The sequence below is a fragment of the Boleophthalmus pectinirostris genome, unplaced genomic scaffold, assembly GCF_026225935.1.
Source record: "Boleophthalmus pectinirostris isolate CB_2022bp ecotype Guang Dong unplaced genomic scaffold, ASM2622593v1 HiC_scaffold_10, whole genome shotgun sequence".
In the NCBI taxonomy this organism is placed as follows: domain Eukaryota; kingdom Metazoa; phylum Chordata; class Actinopteri; order Gobiiformes; family Gobiidae; genus Boleophthalmus; species Boleophthalmus pectinirostris.
Window position 1 is genome coordinate 17095734 of NW_026570971.1, and position 14720 is coordinate 17110453.

Consider the following 14720-nt stretch of genomic DNA (forward strand, 5'->3'; position numbering starts at 1 on the left):
TGAGCAACTCCACAACCTCCAAAGGTAAACGGAGCGCTGCTTCCTTTTCTGTATAGCTGTTGTCAAACTCAGCATCAGTTCCAGTTAGAATTATTTCAACCTTTCTGAATTATTCCAACCTTTCTTTCAACAGTCACTGAAGTCTCTTATATTTAAAATTTTAAGTGGTACAGAAGTAATGGTGCGATCGACTGACATGACACCAGACAGGACAATGGTTCTTTCTGCAGGACCCATGCACAGTAAAGCACCAAGTGACAGTGGTACAGAAGTAATAACGTAGTAGCAGATGCTGACACAAAAGCCTAGAGTGCTCTCTTGAGGCTGTCAGCATGAAAATTTTAATATATAAGAATAAGTTGCAGGCCCACCCAAACCATGAAAAAACGTGCGACTTATAGTCCAAAAAATATGGTACGTTTAATAACGTACTATGGAACATTCCAGGGAAAGCAAGAGCATCTCCAGGGAAACAAGCAGGTTGTAGAACATATACTGGAAAAAATCTTCTAATGTTCTAATGTTTTGGCTGTAAAGGTTAAGGCTATGTTATAATTTAAACAAAAACCAGAGAATAGGTCATTAAAATGACATTAGCTATAGGAAGCTTGTTGAGTATAGAAAAGATGATAATAACTTGGATCCATCGCTGTAGTGCATTATGTCTTTGACGTACATGAGAACAAAAGGAATGGCCAAAAGATCATCTCCTTTCAATTAACATTTGCTTTAAAAGGCCAAAGGTTATGTTCAGTGTGGAAGTGCTGGGCTAACAAAGGAAGTGATAAGCCAGTAGTTTAAAGGGTTTTATTCTGGGGTCAAAAAATAAAATCCTCTAGGGAAAAAAGTTGGCTTTAAAGTGCTCAAAAGTTGGACGGGGACGGCTCCTGCTATAAGCCTGGCACATGCATTATGGATGTCCTATAAACACTGTCAAAGGGCCACAAAATCTGGAGCCATTTCAGATGCCTTTGCACCAAAGTCCCCTCACTGTGCACGTATCCACCACACCACATGTCTCTGAATGGGAAAAGTGACAGCTGACTGGCAGGATGTGTAGAAATCAATCCAAGGGGAAAATAGGGACTTAGTAAACGATAAAGAGCAGATGTGATTATGGAAATTGAGTTTTGATTTGGAACTTTGAGCTTTATCCTTCACAGGTGTATTATCAAGGTGTATTCTGCAATAAAAGTAAAGAAAGTGGTTGTTTTTCATCATTTGGTCAAAGGAAAGATCTATAGCCGCTAACCAAACATTTCCTCTGCTCCCCAAAGCACACAGAGCCAAGCCAGCACTTTTCATCCACTGTCCCCCTCACGCTCCCTCACGCTCCCTCACGCTCCCTCTCCCTGTCTCCGTCTCTCTGGGCCGCTCGCCAGCACGGATGAATGGCAGTCCCAGTCCCCTGCATCCTCATGTTCCCCCGGCATGGAGGCTTGTTCCATTACAAAAACTGGCTGGACGCAATGTGTGTGTTGTCTGCAAACTATTCATCCCAGAAGAAGAACTCTCCACACTCCAGCGGTTTTCTAAATTTGCTCACCACGGGCAAAAGACGGCACCATGGCTGCAGAGTAGGATGAGCCCAAAGTAGGGAATACTGGAGGTGGAACCAAAATTTAACATATGTAAAAGTACTGCTACATTAGTCAACATAATTAAATTTATTATGTCCCCAATGTCCCACATTCACTCACACACACACACTGGAGGCCCTTTGAAGTGTTTTGCTGATCGACACAACAAAAGTATGCCATCATGTCCACCTCACTACTGCAAACTATATTCCCAACAGTCTCCCGTTTAATACTAACAAGGCCCAAACCTACTTAGCTTTGGAGATCAGACGAGAACGTAGATTCTCAAGGGGTATGGCCGATTCTTTGTTCTTGTGGTTTTTAGTAAAATGTGGTGTTTTACTAAATTATTTTGTTGTAGCTACAGTTTTGTTGCTTGTTTAGAGGAAGGAAACTCGTTTATATGACACATTTGACATTTTCACTGTTTTGATTATTAAAATCTGTATTTTTTATATTAACTTTGCAAAGAAGTGGTTTAACAAAGACTTTTAGTATCATAGCCATGATTTAGCCTTTATTTTTTTTATTGAATCGTATCAAATCGATCGTATCGAATCATATAAAATCGTAAGCTCACTGTATCACGATATCTACAATATAGTGGCCCATGTGTCGAAGTATGTATCGTATCGGCAACTTCTTTAGGATACCCAGCCCTCGTAGGCATTGTCAATGACTAATGAACTGCTAAATCTCTTCAGACTCTTAGTAGTTATATAAATCTTCACAGTTTTACATAAATACAAATTACAGTAACTTTAATTGACTGTTCCCACCCATGGCTTTTCCTTTTGCCTGCCTTTGGTCTTTCCTGGATGAAGAGAACACAAGGCAGCATCCTCTAATTACCCAGAGTTTCAGGCGCCTTTGCTGTACAAAGGCCTGGCCCATATTCTTTTAAGTGAGACGCAGGAAATCCCCAGTCACAGGGCTTATAGGCACAGTGCGCTTCATTAATAATTCAAGTATTTAAATAGACCTCCATCGATATGTGCTGACTCGCGTGGGTCACTGCTTTGGCTCGGCTTGACGGTAATAAAGGGTGTCCCTATAATGATTAATAGCCACAATCTTGCAGGTAGTCCTGGCCTAGACCAATATTGAAAATTATTACGTGATCAAAACACTATGAATAATAAACAGGTTGCATGAATATTATGTAAGAGCATTAATCATTACACTATATAAAGCGGCGCCAAATTGTAAAGCGTCACAACTAGAAGGTCCTGGGTTCAATTTCCGGACTAGATGTGAATTTCTGTGTGGAGTTGATGATGGTGAAATGACGATGGTGATAATAATATTAGTTTAAGTATAGGGACTAAAAATGTTTATTTCAAAATGGGAGGAAAAAAGGACATGCATTTAAAATTATGCTTTGTGTCATGGTTCACGTTTTGTAGTCGTTGTTTTTGCTTATTTTGGTGTATTTTTTCCTTTAGTGTTGTGTGCCCTTGGTATTTAATTTTGACATTTTGTCCTGTCTTCTTGTAGTTTTGAATTTTACTTCCTGTCTTGATTGTTTGCCCCGCCCTGATGTGTTTCATTTGTGTCTGTGTGCATTTATAGCCTGTGTTCTCCTCTGCCCTTTGTTGGTCCATTGTATTTGCCATTGTTTATGTCTTTGTCAGTGTCTTGTCCTTGTCCTTGTCTCCATAGCAGTTTAGTTTAAATTTTTGGATTTTTTGGATTTATGTTTTTTTTGTTTGTTTGTTATTAAATAACTTTAAAACAGTTCTGCATTTTGGGTCCTCCCTTTGTTTCCTCGCGACACTTAGAGTTTGTAATAAATAGCAAAAGATGATGAAAGGAAATGATGATGATGAAAATATTAGTTTAAAGGTTGTATAGAGGATTTTCCAAGGAACGAGAAATCCAGCGACTGTTTGTCCTTTTTCAAATGTTGCGCATGCGTGAAACCACCCCCCCTCCCCTACAGCTCCCTACGTAGAAACGCCTCCTCCTTACGCCAGAAACAGGTTTGTTTACAGCCGGTGCGCTGCATATGACTTGTAAACAACTAACTACAGTGTTGGTTAGGCAAGGCGGAGAAGTGAGGAGCGGGGGGAGCGGGTGCGCGGACATTTCGTGCCCGGAGAAGTGAGGAGCAGGGAGAAGAGCGGAACGGGCAGCGGGGACAGGAGCAGGAAAGGGTGCAGAGAAGGGTGCGCGGAGATTCAGTGCGAATGAACTAGCTACAACACGCAGCAGCAAGCGGACTCTTTCTTTGCCTTGAAAATTACGTTTTCAGACATAGGATATCGCTTTCGTGTCCTGAAAAACGTTTGACTAGCTCTTGGAAATAAAGTACGTTTTCATAATAAGCAGAAGTGACCTGTCCAGGAGTAATTTGGCGACCAATGCGTCAGTCTTTAGACCCTGCGTCTGCTTCAGTTGCGCCATCGCTGGAATGAATCTTCAAGAATCACCTTAGTTTGGCTTCGCTGCTTTTCCCCTTGTCTTCTTCTTTCAGCAATCTCAAAAACGGACTTTCTTTTGCGGCTAACTGCTCCTGGATTCTTGTCGCCATTGCAACAAACTTTGTGCGAACTGCGAGGAAGATATAGGTAAAAAAAAAGCCGCTAAGAACTGTTGCGTTGGTGGAGTAAACAGCGTCTGTGCGGCTTGCGTCTGTGGACTGCGTGACAGGCGTACGCAAACCACGTACCGGCGGCGCGCAGGCAAGTCAGTTACGCTAGAAACGTAGGGAGATTGATTGACAGCCTGTCAGCTAACAGATAACGAGGCAATGTCGTTATCTATTGGCAAATGTTTAGCCCCACCACGTCCAGAGTTGATGAATTTTTATTCTCTTTTTTTTGGTCATCATAATTACAAGGCTACTGCACCTCTATAATGCTATCATTGACAATTTGAAAAAAAAAAAAATCCTCCATACAACCTTTAAGTGTATAGGGGCTAAAAAATTTTTGTTTAAAAATGGGAGCAAAAAAAGAAGAGTGAGAAAAGGAATTTCAATTATAAATTGGCCAAAATATATCAATGTAACGGGGCCTAGTGGTGTGTTTATGCAGCACTACCACATTACTTTAGTTTTATTTAACCAAATTTGTGTCAGGGTGTGTGGTCAATTGTTTTGTATTTGTTGTGGGTGTTGTAGGTGTTGCTTTATGTTTTTTGTGTTTTGTTTTAATATTGATTATTGTATTTTGTTAAATGTTATATTCTGTTGTCCTTAACTAAAAAAAAATAAATAAAAATGTGTGGAGTTTGAATATATACAATCTACTTTCAAAGGTAATTTCATGGTTCATATTTTTCCTTATTCAAATTGTATATGGTGGTGTTTGCTCACTTCTCAAATTGTGGAAGCTGAATTCATATCTGCCAATTTTTTACTGAGTTGCTTTTCAGTTCTCTTTACCAAGTCCTATATGTGCTCATAATCTGAGACTGTTTTGGGGCAATGAGCGAAACTATATTTAACACCCCATGACCCACTTCGTAAGGAATCACTGATGTAAGAAGAATATTGAATCTTTCATTGGAGAGTGGGAACTGAATAAGATGAAAAAGACACCCACGGCAGCTAGCAGATTCATATAAAATAAATTATTCTATATAGACATTTTTGTTAAAGATTCTCATGTGCAGGAGACAGGAGACAGGAGACTGGAGACTAGAGACTGGAGACTGGAGTGTTCATCAATTTCAAGGCTGTCTTTTCTTAATCCAACAAAACAAAGATTTTTGCCGGTGGGTTTTTCTATGGGTCATCAACTTCGCTATAGGGCCATGGTGCAGAAAAGGCTATTAACATTTTAATTGAGGTAATCTAATGTCCCTAGGAGCTAAAAACATGTCACAATATTTTCTCTTGTGCATTATGGAGCATTTTTATCCTCGCGATTTGAGGCTATAGAATAAAATACATTACAAATCCATCTTTCTGCTACTAATGACATCGTAGTGTTAAAAACCACTTAAAACACACTAGAGGTGGGTAAAAATACAGAAATATCAATATATACTGATACTATATTTGGTGATACAGTATCGTTATCATGGACTTTTGTATAGATATATCAGCTAAAGTGTTATCTTTAGCATAATATTTGTGACTACACTATAATTTTGTTGCTTATTTAGTGAAAGGAAACTTGTTTATGCAATACACTTGACATATCCACTGTCTGATGATTAAGAAATATTGTTGCTAAAATGTATTTGGTTCTTAAAAAACAGTAATATGATATATTTCAAATCAATTACATATGGTTCAATAAAAATAATGGCTAAATAAAAGATGTGATACCAAAAATCTTTGTTAAACCACTTCTTGTGCAAGGTTCATATGAAACATCAAAACAGTGAAAATGTCAAATATGTCACATAAACTGTTTTTTCTTCATCTAAACAAGCAATAAAACTATAGCGCTGTAACAAAATTAGTTAGTAAAATATACCAAAAAATACTCTTGGTGATATATCGATACAGCAGCCCATGATATCGATACTGTATCATCACATTAAACAATATAATATATCGATATTTCAATATTTTTGCACACCCACAATCATGATAATATCGTATTGTGAGTGGTGTATCGTATCAAATTATGAGAAACCCTGTGATTCTAAGCCCGATACTACACACAAAGGCAGACTTCTTGCTGTTTGTTCTCCTTCTGTATGCGTGATAGTTCTTGTTTAACTCCAGTAGTCACGTTTAAGCGTATAGCCTTTAGCACCAGCACCTGTCACAACGTAATCTAAATCTATTGCAAAGGCTGGTTGACTCACTAGTGCAAACTGAAGATAACCTGGCTCTGAGCACACGACAGGGAGAATGCTAAGCAGTGAGGGTGAATCTGATTACAGGCTTGGCTGGAGAAGGTGGGGAAATTGCCGTCCTTCTGTAGTCCTTGATCCTTTAGTTGTACTTTCAGTAGATGCACAAATACTATGAATTGCACATTGGCAAAGAGAAAATGCAGCAGGGATCTCTGTAGTATGTGGGATTTCTGTCAATAGTAGTGATTCCAATTTAGGACCATAGCACCACCTTATGGCTTTATTTAGAAATTCAGTCAAAATTCAGTCATGTCAAACGCACCTGCAGATGAACACAGTTGTAGTTATTTCCTTCTACTGAGATGAGAAACAATCTTCAGTGTTGAAAAAGTGAACGTCATTGCTAAATGCTGTAGTCCAAAGTTTCAGCTGGGACTTTTCTTTTCCATCTTTCTTTAGTACAGTAGAACTTTAGTATTGTTAATATTTAAACACTTGTACTTCCCAATAACAACCTTTATACCAGGAAAAACTATCAGAGGAGTCCATGTTGCTAGGGTAAAAGACACAGCCATACAACCAGATGAATTATTAAATATTAGTCCTGTTTGAAGTTGGCAGTGCTCACAACAGCAGGCTGCACCGCCTTCACAGCACAGGATGGAGTTATATAAGCCGTGTACAGAAAGTGGAGAGGGAGATGAGATGTGGCCATAGCTAAAAGAAATCAAACTTGTGTCATAGTGTAATAATGTATGGGCTGCTGGTGCAGAAAATTGAATAGATGTATAAAGGCTCAGCCGGTCATCATGAGCTGCACATAATGGACTGACTCCAGAAAAAAATCTATATCTAAGCCTTGAGTATGATTCCTATTTGCATATTTCCCATGCGTATCAATCATGACCTTTTCTCAATCAATCTCTCCTGACAGAATAGATTAGCAGTGAGTGTAAACATGGCTGACCTCACACTCACCATGATGCATGAGCCATTTACCTGACATTCTTAGCTTAAATCCATTATTAGCATTTATAAAGCATCAGGTGCCACAGGGCCACGTAGCACCGGAGCTTCCCATAACCCTGTGTACAGTGTATGGCAGTGATTAGCTGTGGCTGGTCTACGGGCCACTGTGCTGAGGCAGGTTTGTGATGGATCCTAATGAGACTCCGGTGAGCACTCCCCTGTGGTCGACGCAGCAGGACAGTATCCACACCTGCTCTGCGGGACACATCACCGCCGTCTTCATGACCGTCAGCTTCTTATTGCTTTAGTTTAAAAGAGGGGCTGCTATCATAACATTTTCTACCACAGAAACAGTATTCGTTCAACTTTCAATAGAAAGCACAGCCACAGAGCTAATCTAGACTGGCAAACTTTGACTGCAAACTCTCTCTATATAAACTAAACTGACTATATAAATGACTTCAAAGAGACACAAGTTGATGAAGCTTACACCTGACATTTTGTGAGTATATAGTTTGCTTTAGTTAGTGTAACTTTAGCTTTTGATAACGGAAACATGAAACTGCTCTGTTCTTTTTTGTTTGTATGAGATCTGTAAGTGGGCTGCGCTACACTGAGCCCAGCACTGCAAACTTAAGTGTCTATTACGATAAAGGGCAAGATTAAACTGAGCATGTCTTCTATACTGGAGCTCATCTTGGGGTTTCATCACTTGGGCTTTATGTCACTTCTGTCAGGCAAGTTCACTGATCCTCTAGATGGTAACACTGCATACTCCTATAGTATGGGCTTAATAGTGCTGAAGAATGACATATGATCTGAAGGCTCCTTATCCTCTCTCCCCTCTGTTACATAACAGTTGGTTGGTCTCAAACAAAGAGTGCAAAGCCAGCTCTCAGGCTGATGCCGCTACATCCACTTGTCTCTGCGGGGGTCACTTCAGTCACACACTGTGATGGAGGCTGTCAAAAACCTATCCTATCCAGCAGCACATTTATGTGTAGGAGTCTAAGTTTAGGCTTTAGTTTACTGATTAAGATTGCTGATTATACTCATGATATAAAGACATAAGAACAGAAAAACCGAGACTTCAGATGTTTGAGTACAACCCAAAAGAAAATGTCACTCTATTGTTCATTGTTCATTTTCTTTTGTGCTAAATCTACAGTGTCCCAGACGCTGAGTGGAGATGCTCTCAATTGTCATGAAGGGCTTAAGATTAACTGTGCCAAAAAAAAAAAAAAACATTAGTCACTGCATCATCAGAATGTGCAATACTAATCAGTAACAACATAGACAAAAAAGTCAAGAAAAAAGTAACTATTGGGATTCCAGTCATTTGAAAGTTCCAATGTTCCAGAACCCCAACATATCCTTTAGAACAAATCACTATTGTCACAACAAAATTGTCCAGGACCACTGGACTTCCTGTTTTCGTATTTGTTGTGGCTGTGATCTTAGTAATCACATCAGCGCTCCTTCCTCCAGACAGGAGTCTCAGGACCATCGGCTACAAACAGTCCACAGATAATGTCACTTCTTATACCAAAGGACAGAGCCAGTCACATAAATATCATTAAAACTACACTTGCTAAACAGTGCTAAGGCATACTGGTGGCACACAAAGAATAAAGTTAGCAATTAGTGAAATAAATGCAAGCTTGCAAAGGAAACTAATTCTGAATCAACCAAAATGAGGATAACTTATATGGAATGTTAAACAATTAAACAATTAATCAACTAGATAAAATGGAAGGAGAGAATGGATAAAAACTTCAGGGTCGTCCTGAGATAAGTTAAAATTGCATTACAAGGACATACTAGGATGTAGCAATATCCAAATCTCTTGGTAAAATTTTCATGATATACATCTCACAGTACAATATTTATTGTGATATTTTGTGGAGACTAACAAAACTGTTAATATGCTACTTTTTCCTCTTAAAATGCCCTGACAAAACCTAATCCAAAGAACTAAGACTTACAAGTGCTTAGACCTGTTATTTCTTCTTGTAGTCTACAGTGAAATGGAGCAAAGGATCATGGTCTATGTAGTTCCCTCTGTCTTTTTTAGGCTATTACAGAACCATAACTCTTGATTTAAACAAAGAGACTTGTAATTCGATATATAGTATTCGTCACGATATTATTGTGAGAACTTTGACGATATGATATCACAATATTTTGGTTATTGTTACATCCTTAGTACATACATTACTATAGTTCGGATATAGTACTGACCAATCAGGGTTGCCAGTCTTCAGTGACTAAACTCACCCAACAGCACTGAAAAACTGCCAAACCTCCAGAACACACGTGTAGCTGTAATTTCTAGTACATTTCTGAAAGCAGCACTCCTTGGATGATATAGACTTGCTCTTTCTCATTCTTATTGAAAAAGCAGTTTAAAAAAAGTTCTGATTTAAAAGAAATATTATATTTTTACACTGGAAAATGCTGTGGACCAACCTGGGGAAATTTTTTTCCAGATTCCAGAGGAAAACCACAGAAAAATGTTTCATCCACTTAACCAAAGAAGCCGTACAGCCCAAATAAACATATGTATAAACTATAAAACAAACTATAAAAACAAACAATTAAAGAACCATGCTGCAAGTACATAATAATATGACTCAAAAGTCCACTTTGTCTTTCAAAACAAAAGAAAAATGTGCTCTGGGCGCACACAGAAGTTTGGTTTGACATTGGACCCCTGACAAATGGAGAAACATGAGGTGCACTCTGAAGGCGCTGGAGTGGAGCAGACAAGTGGGCATTTCTCACTATCACCTTCACACACTCTCAGACAGGGGACGGCAAAGGCAGGGCTGGACCAGAGCTGAGTGCTACATCCAACACTTCTGTTCCCTTCTGATGTCTCATTTTTATTGACACATCTGAGACAAGTAACATGTTAGTATGCGTAACAACTGTCATGAGTATTTGATTCACTTCACACACTTTCTGATGTGGCTAGATCCCTACAGTAGGAGAGTCCAGCCACAAGACAGATCAGCTGTATGTGGTTTATTATGGACTTATATTTTAGATACACTTAGATTCCTGTACTGAATTAAGGAATAAGCAGCTGATATAGGCTGTCAGTGACTTTTAATTTGTTTTACACCTGAATATTGGCAAGTGTAGCTCCAGTTTGCTTATTGTAGCTGTATGATAGGTGAAACATGAAACAGATTAAATAAAAGGGGATTAAAACCAACACCACAGCCAAAACTAAAATTATCTTTGCTTTCTTTCCTTTTAATGAAAGGGGTAATCAGAGTTAAGATATAGTGGGCTGCCTCATTATTTTATTGTATTTATTATTTTTAAGGACCAGTTACAGAGAGAGTCCACTTCAACAGTGATGTTCAGCCACAGTTACCCATGGATTTCAGGAGATGTTTGTAGAGGTATAAACTACAACAGGATATTTTTATACAAAGATGTTTTGTTCTTTGTTCGTCACCTCAAATTTAGATTCTCATTTGATTGCAATATTTCGGAGATGTTGTAGAAGTAGTCAGATTAACTAAATGACCCCAAAAGAGTCAAACATATCCAAAAATATACTACTTGACACAGGTTCACCCTATTTGTTTACAATCAATCTAGCAATGCAGCAGTCCATTGGAGGGCAGAGGCCTATAGGAAAAAAAGGATTCAGAGCATCCCACTCTGGTAACAGTTCAGTGGGTCTGCCTTGGCAACGCTGAAGAGAGCCGGAGGGAGGGAGAGTGTGGAGGGTGCACACTAATGCTACAAAGTATAGAAGGGCTGAGGGGGAGAGATAGGGCAGGAGTCATTATCAACAACAGCAGAGAGAGTTTAGCCGACATGAGCACAGCGTCTTGGGCTGCAGCTGCCCACACATAACACCACCAGCTTCTGTCCTTAAGTTTCACGTAATTTGTAGTTTGCTTATACTGCTCATTAAATGATGGTGCCATTATTATAAACAAAAAATGACTAAACAAAAGTGGTTAATAAGAGGCAAAGCAAGCACTGCTCTTTCTCCTTCTAAGATGCTGACAGTAGGTTAGGGACTAGGAGCAGGCTGAGTGCATTAAGATGAACTGCAGTGACAATGGGCAGAGGCTGTGTCAGGTAAACAGGCTGGAGTCTGGACACTTCAACACTATCTGAAACACATATTCCCTATAGACACTGACAGCAGACACAGGCACACACTGGACAAGAAGTATATTTTGTTGGTATTTATAGCTCAAAGGCTTCTTTTGACAGTGGTCTATCCCCAAGACTTTTCTAGTTTGTTTCCATGGCAACATGGTACAAGAGTTTACTTCCACTGGCTAAAATTGCTAAATAGTTATTTATTTAAACATATATATGAGCTTAATGTGGGTGTAACAATGTGAATAATTAAATCTTTTTTCAGAAACTGTACTGCACTGCATCATAGTTACTATGGACTTATAGGCTATTTTTAAATTTCTTTTCATAAGCCTCACTAAGCACAAAAATTTAAGTCCTTTCAGAATAATGAATGATAAGTAATAATTCACTTTTTAAGGGCAAAATATTGAAATATTTGTGAAAAGCATGAAGTATGCAATGATATACTATTGTGTAAGCCTATGTCCAGGAGAGGGCGCTGTGTACCTGAGAAGCAGCAGAGCATATTATACAAATGCATGTGTATCAACGCAAGCAGTAGGTATCAATCTGCAATGTTTCTGTCTTATTTTGCACATGTCTCCTACTACAGTGGCAGTAGTAGTCACAGAGCTGCCCTCAGAGCTGCTCTACATCCTGCACATACAGAAATGGACCAGAGTGTTCCAGCGAGTCCACGGTATTTATGCCTTGGCATTAGCATAACAACATAACAGAGGTACATTTACCACAATCAGTAAAAGAAAGCAACACTTACTTTAATGGACTCAAAGCTTTCTGTGCATCAGTGGATGTGGGGTTGTCATAGCAACAGGAAGCCAAGGTACTAGGCAGATTAAAAACAGGAGTTGGGGGCACAGTGTTCAATATCCTTACTGTAGCACGTCATAAAAGTTACTCTGACAAAAGTATAAACCATAAACTTATCAGGCAAAGGCAAATCTCATTTGAACACTTGTGCTGACTTTAATTCTATAGTATTCATTTCGTGTAACTGACTGTCTTCACAACATGTAAAATGTCCATTTTATAAACTGTTGTGAAATGAAGTTTCATTAGTCTGGCAGTTCATATGACTGCTATGCTCTTCTAAAACACAATATGTGTATATAGTTTTTTTTTGCTTTTTTTTTTACCTTTTTCCAAAATATTGTAGTCCTACCATCTGCAAATTTAACCTATAGGAAAAGCCACATTTTTGGCACAAGGGGGTATCACAAGGGGAAGTCAGCGACCACAATGTCATCCTTAAATCAGGCACCATACAAGATCACCTCAGCTCCACAGAGTTCACTTTTAAAACTCTTGTTCGTGCAAAGTTTGATGGATGCACCCTTCCATATTCATGTAGGGACACTCTGTTACTCAGCACAATCATCCCGAGGGGACGTTAAGTCTGATAAATATTAAAACACTCCTCTCTAACTCATTACTTTGGCCCCTTCTCTGGCAGGAAGTCAATTATTCTAAAATCAAGCCCTGTCCGTCCATCAATAACTTTTCATCATAGAAAAGTAATTATGTCTTGATCCTTGACCATAAAAAATGAAAAAATAAGGAAGACTGTAGTGATTCAGTCAGTTGTAGCATACTTCAATACCAATACCAGGACTGAGAAAGTGAAACAATAAGAAACTTTTTACAAAACCAGTCCAATACTAATATATTGTTATGTCACTTCATTTTTCTATTAACTATGGAACAGCACTATCTAAACAAAATTCCAAACATTATGGGGCATTGCAATTCTATGTAGACCAACAATTGTTAATTCAAAATGTCTATAGCCTAACCTTGAACTGAGACAGTATTTTTTTATACATTATCAGTGCACAATAAAAAATAAGTGTCAGGGATATAAGCATAAGCATCCAAGTTGCAAAAAAGAAAAAGACATAAAAGTGCCTTCACCTCTCACTTTTAGAATTAATAGGGCTTACTTGTTATGATAAACACTATTTGCATTACCCACAATACTTTCTTTCAATAAATGTCCGTGAGTTTGCCTCACTCAGCAGATTAAACGTCTACGCTGCGTCGGTGAGGTTTTGTTAGCAAAATAAATGGTGATAGTGGAGGCCATGTACATGCACTCTGATTACACTTGCAAGGTTAGTCCAGCTGAGTCACCACAAATTGTAAGGAATGTTATTATGTTATTATTATAGTTTGTAGTACCTGAGTATATCTCCCTGCTCTTCAATTTCATCAGCAACCTCTTCACTCCTGCAATGATGTGAACGGGAGAAGCTTGTCACCATAACAACATAGCAGGACACACCTAATTTGCTTTGTAATATACTCATTAAATGGCTACATATGCACTGGTTCATGTAAGCAGTTCTTTTGTGTGACAGATAAATTGTGACTTATTCGATCAGCATCTCCCATCAAGCTCGCCTACTCATTTGCAGCTGTCTGGCAAGGTGCTGTGATTTTTGATTGGTGTGTGGAGGAGAGACAGATTTTTGGTCCTTACCTGTGTTCCTGTCCGGTATTAGACAGCAATGCTTCTGCAGTATGCTTGGCAACACCTATGGAAGACACAGCGGAAACAATATTGGAAAGAGACATGACTTACAGACTTGGAAATGATCAGATAGAAACACATAGAAACATATTTGAGATATTGTAACACTAAGATCATTTGTGAAAAAAATCATTTAGATTTACAGCTTGCTTATCACTTATCAAGTCATTTCTTGCTCTTGTCTTTTGTAATTTTTCGAGGTAGGGAAAAGGACAATGATGAACAGCTGGAAAATGCCAAGCTATGTTATGACCATTAATTTCAAATACCATTCGCATTCAAAGACTTGTGTTTTATGCACAACGATCAGGATAGTGCATAGTGTAAAAGGTAGATTAAATGGTCCACAAAGCCTCATATGATGCCTTTACTTCAAATATGAAGGTCAAATAAATGTGCCAAATGAGATAGTACTGCTATTATCAAAGCAGTGAGGTCATGTCAACAGGCCAGAGCTCTCCTGTGCTCCATCAGCAGCTTTACAGAGCCAGCAAGTTGTAACAGCAAGTACAACAGCCAATTATTGCACTGCTCACAGCCCGAGGTGGTCCTTCTGATCAATAATGCATGCCTTACAATCTATTCTATTAGGAGTTTGAGAAAAGAAGAAATTGATCCAAAGATATACGTCATAGTGGCTAGTATTTTTCTGTCATCAATAGTTGTTAAAGTTGTTTTTATGTTGTAGGGGAAATTAGAATTGCTTTTATATTTATTTTTTTTATTTAAGCAGTCCAAACCTTTTC

General features: G+C 38.6%; 1 protein-coding gene across 1 annotated transcript in view; it reads right to left on the minus strand.

The window, feature by feature from the left end:
• Positions 1-14720, minus strand: part of dlgap2a (discs, large (Drosophila) homolog-associated protein 2a) — a 175574-nt gene that overhangs the window by 157649 nt on the left and 3205 nt on the right. Inside the window, 2 exon segments of the mRNA XM_020919672.2 lie at positions 13623-13670; positions 13924-13978. Of these exon segments, the coding sequence (XP_020775331.2) occupies positions 13623-13670; positions 13924-13978 (103 nt within the window).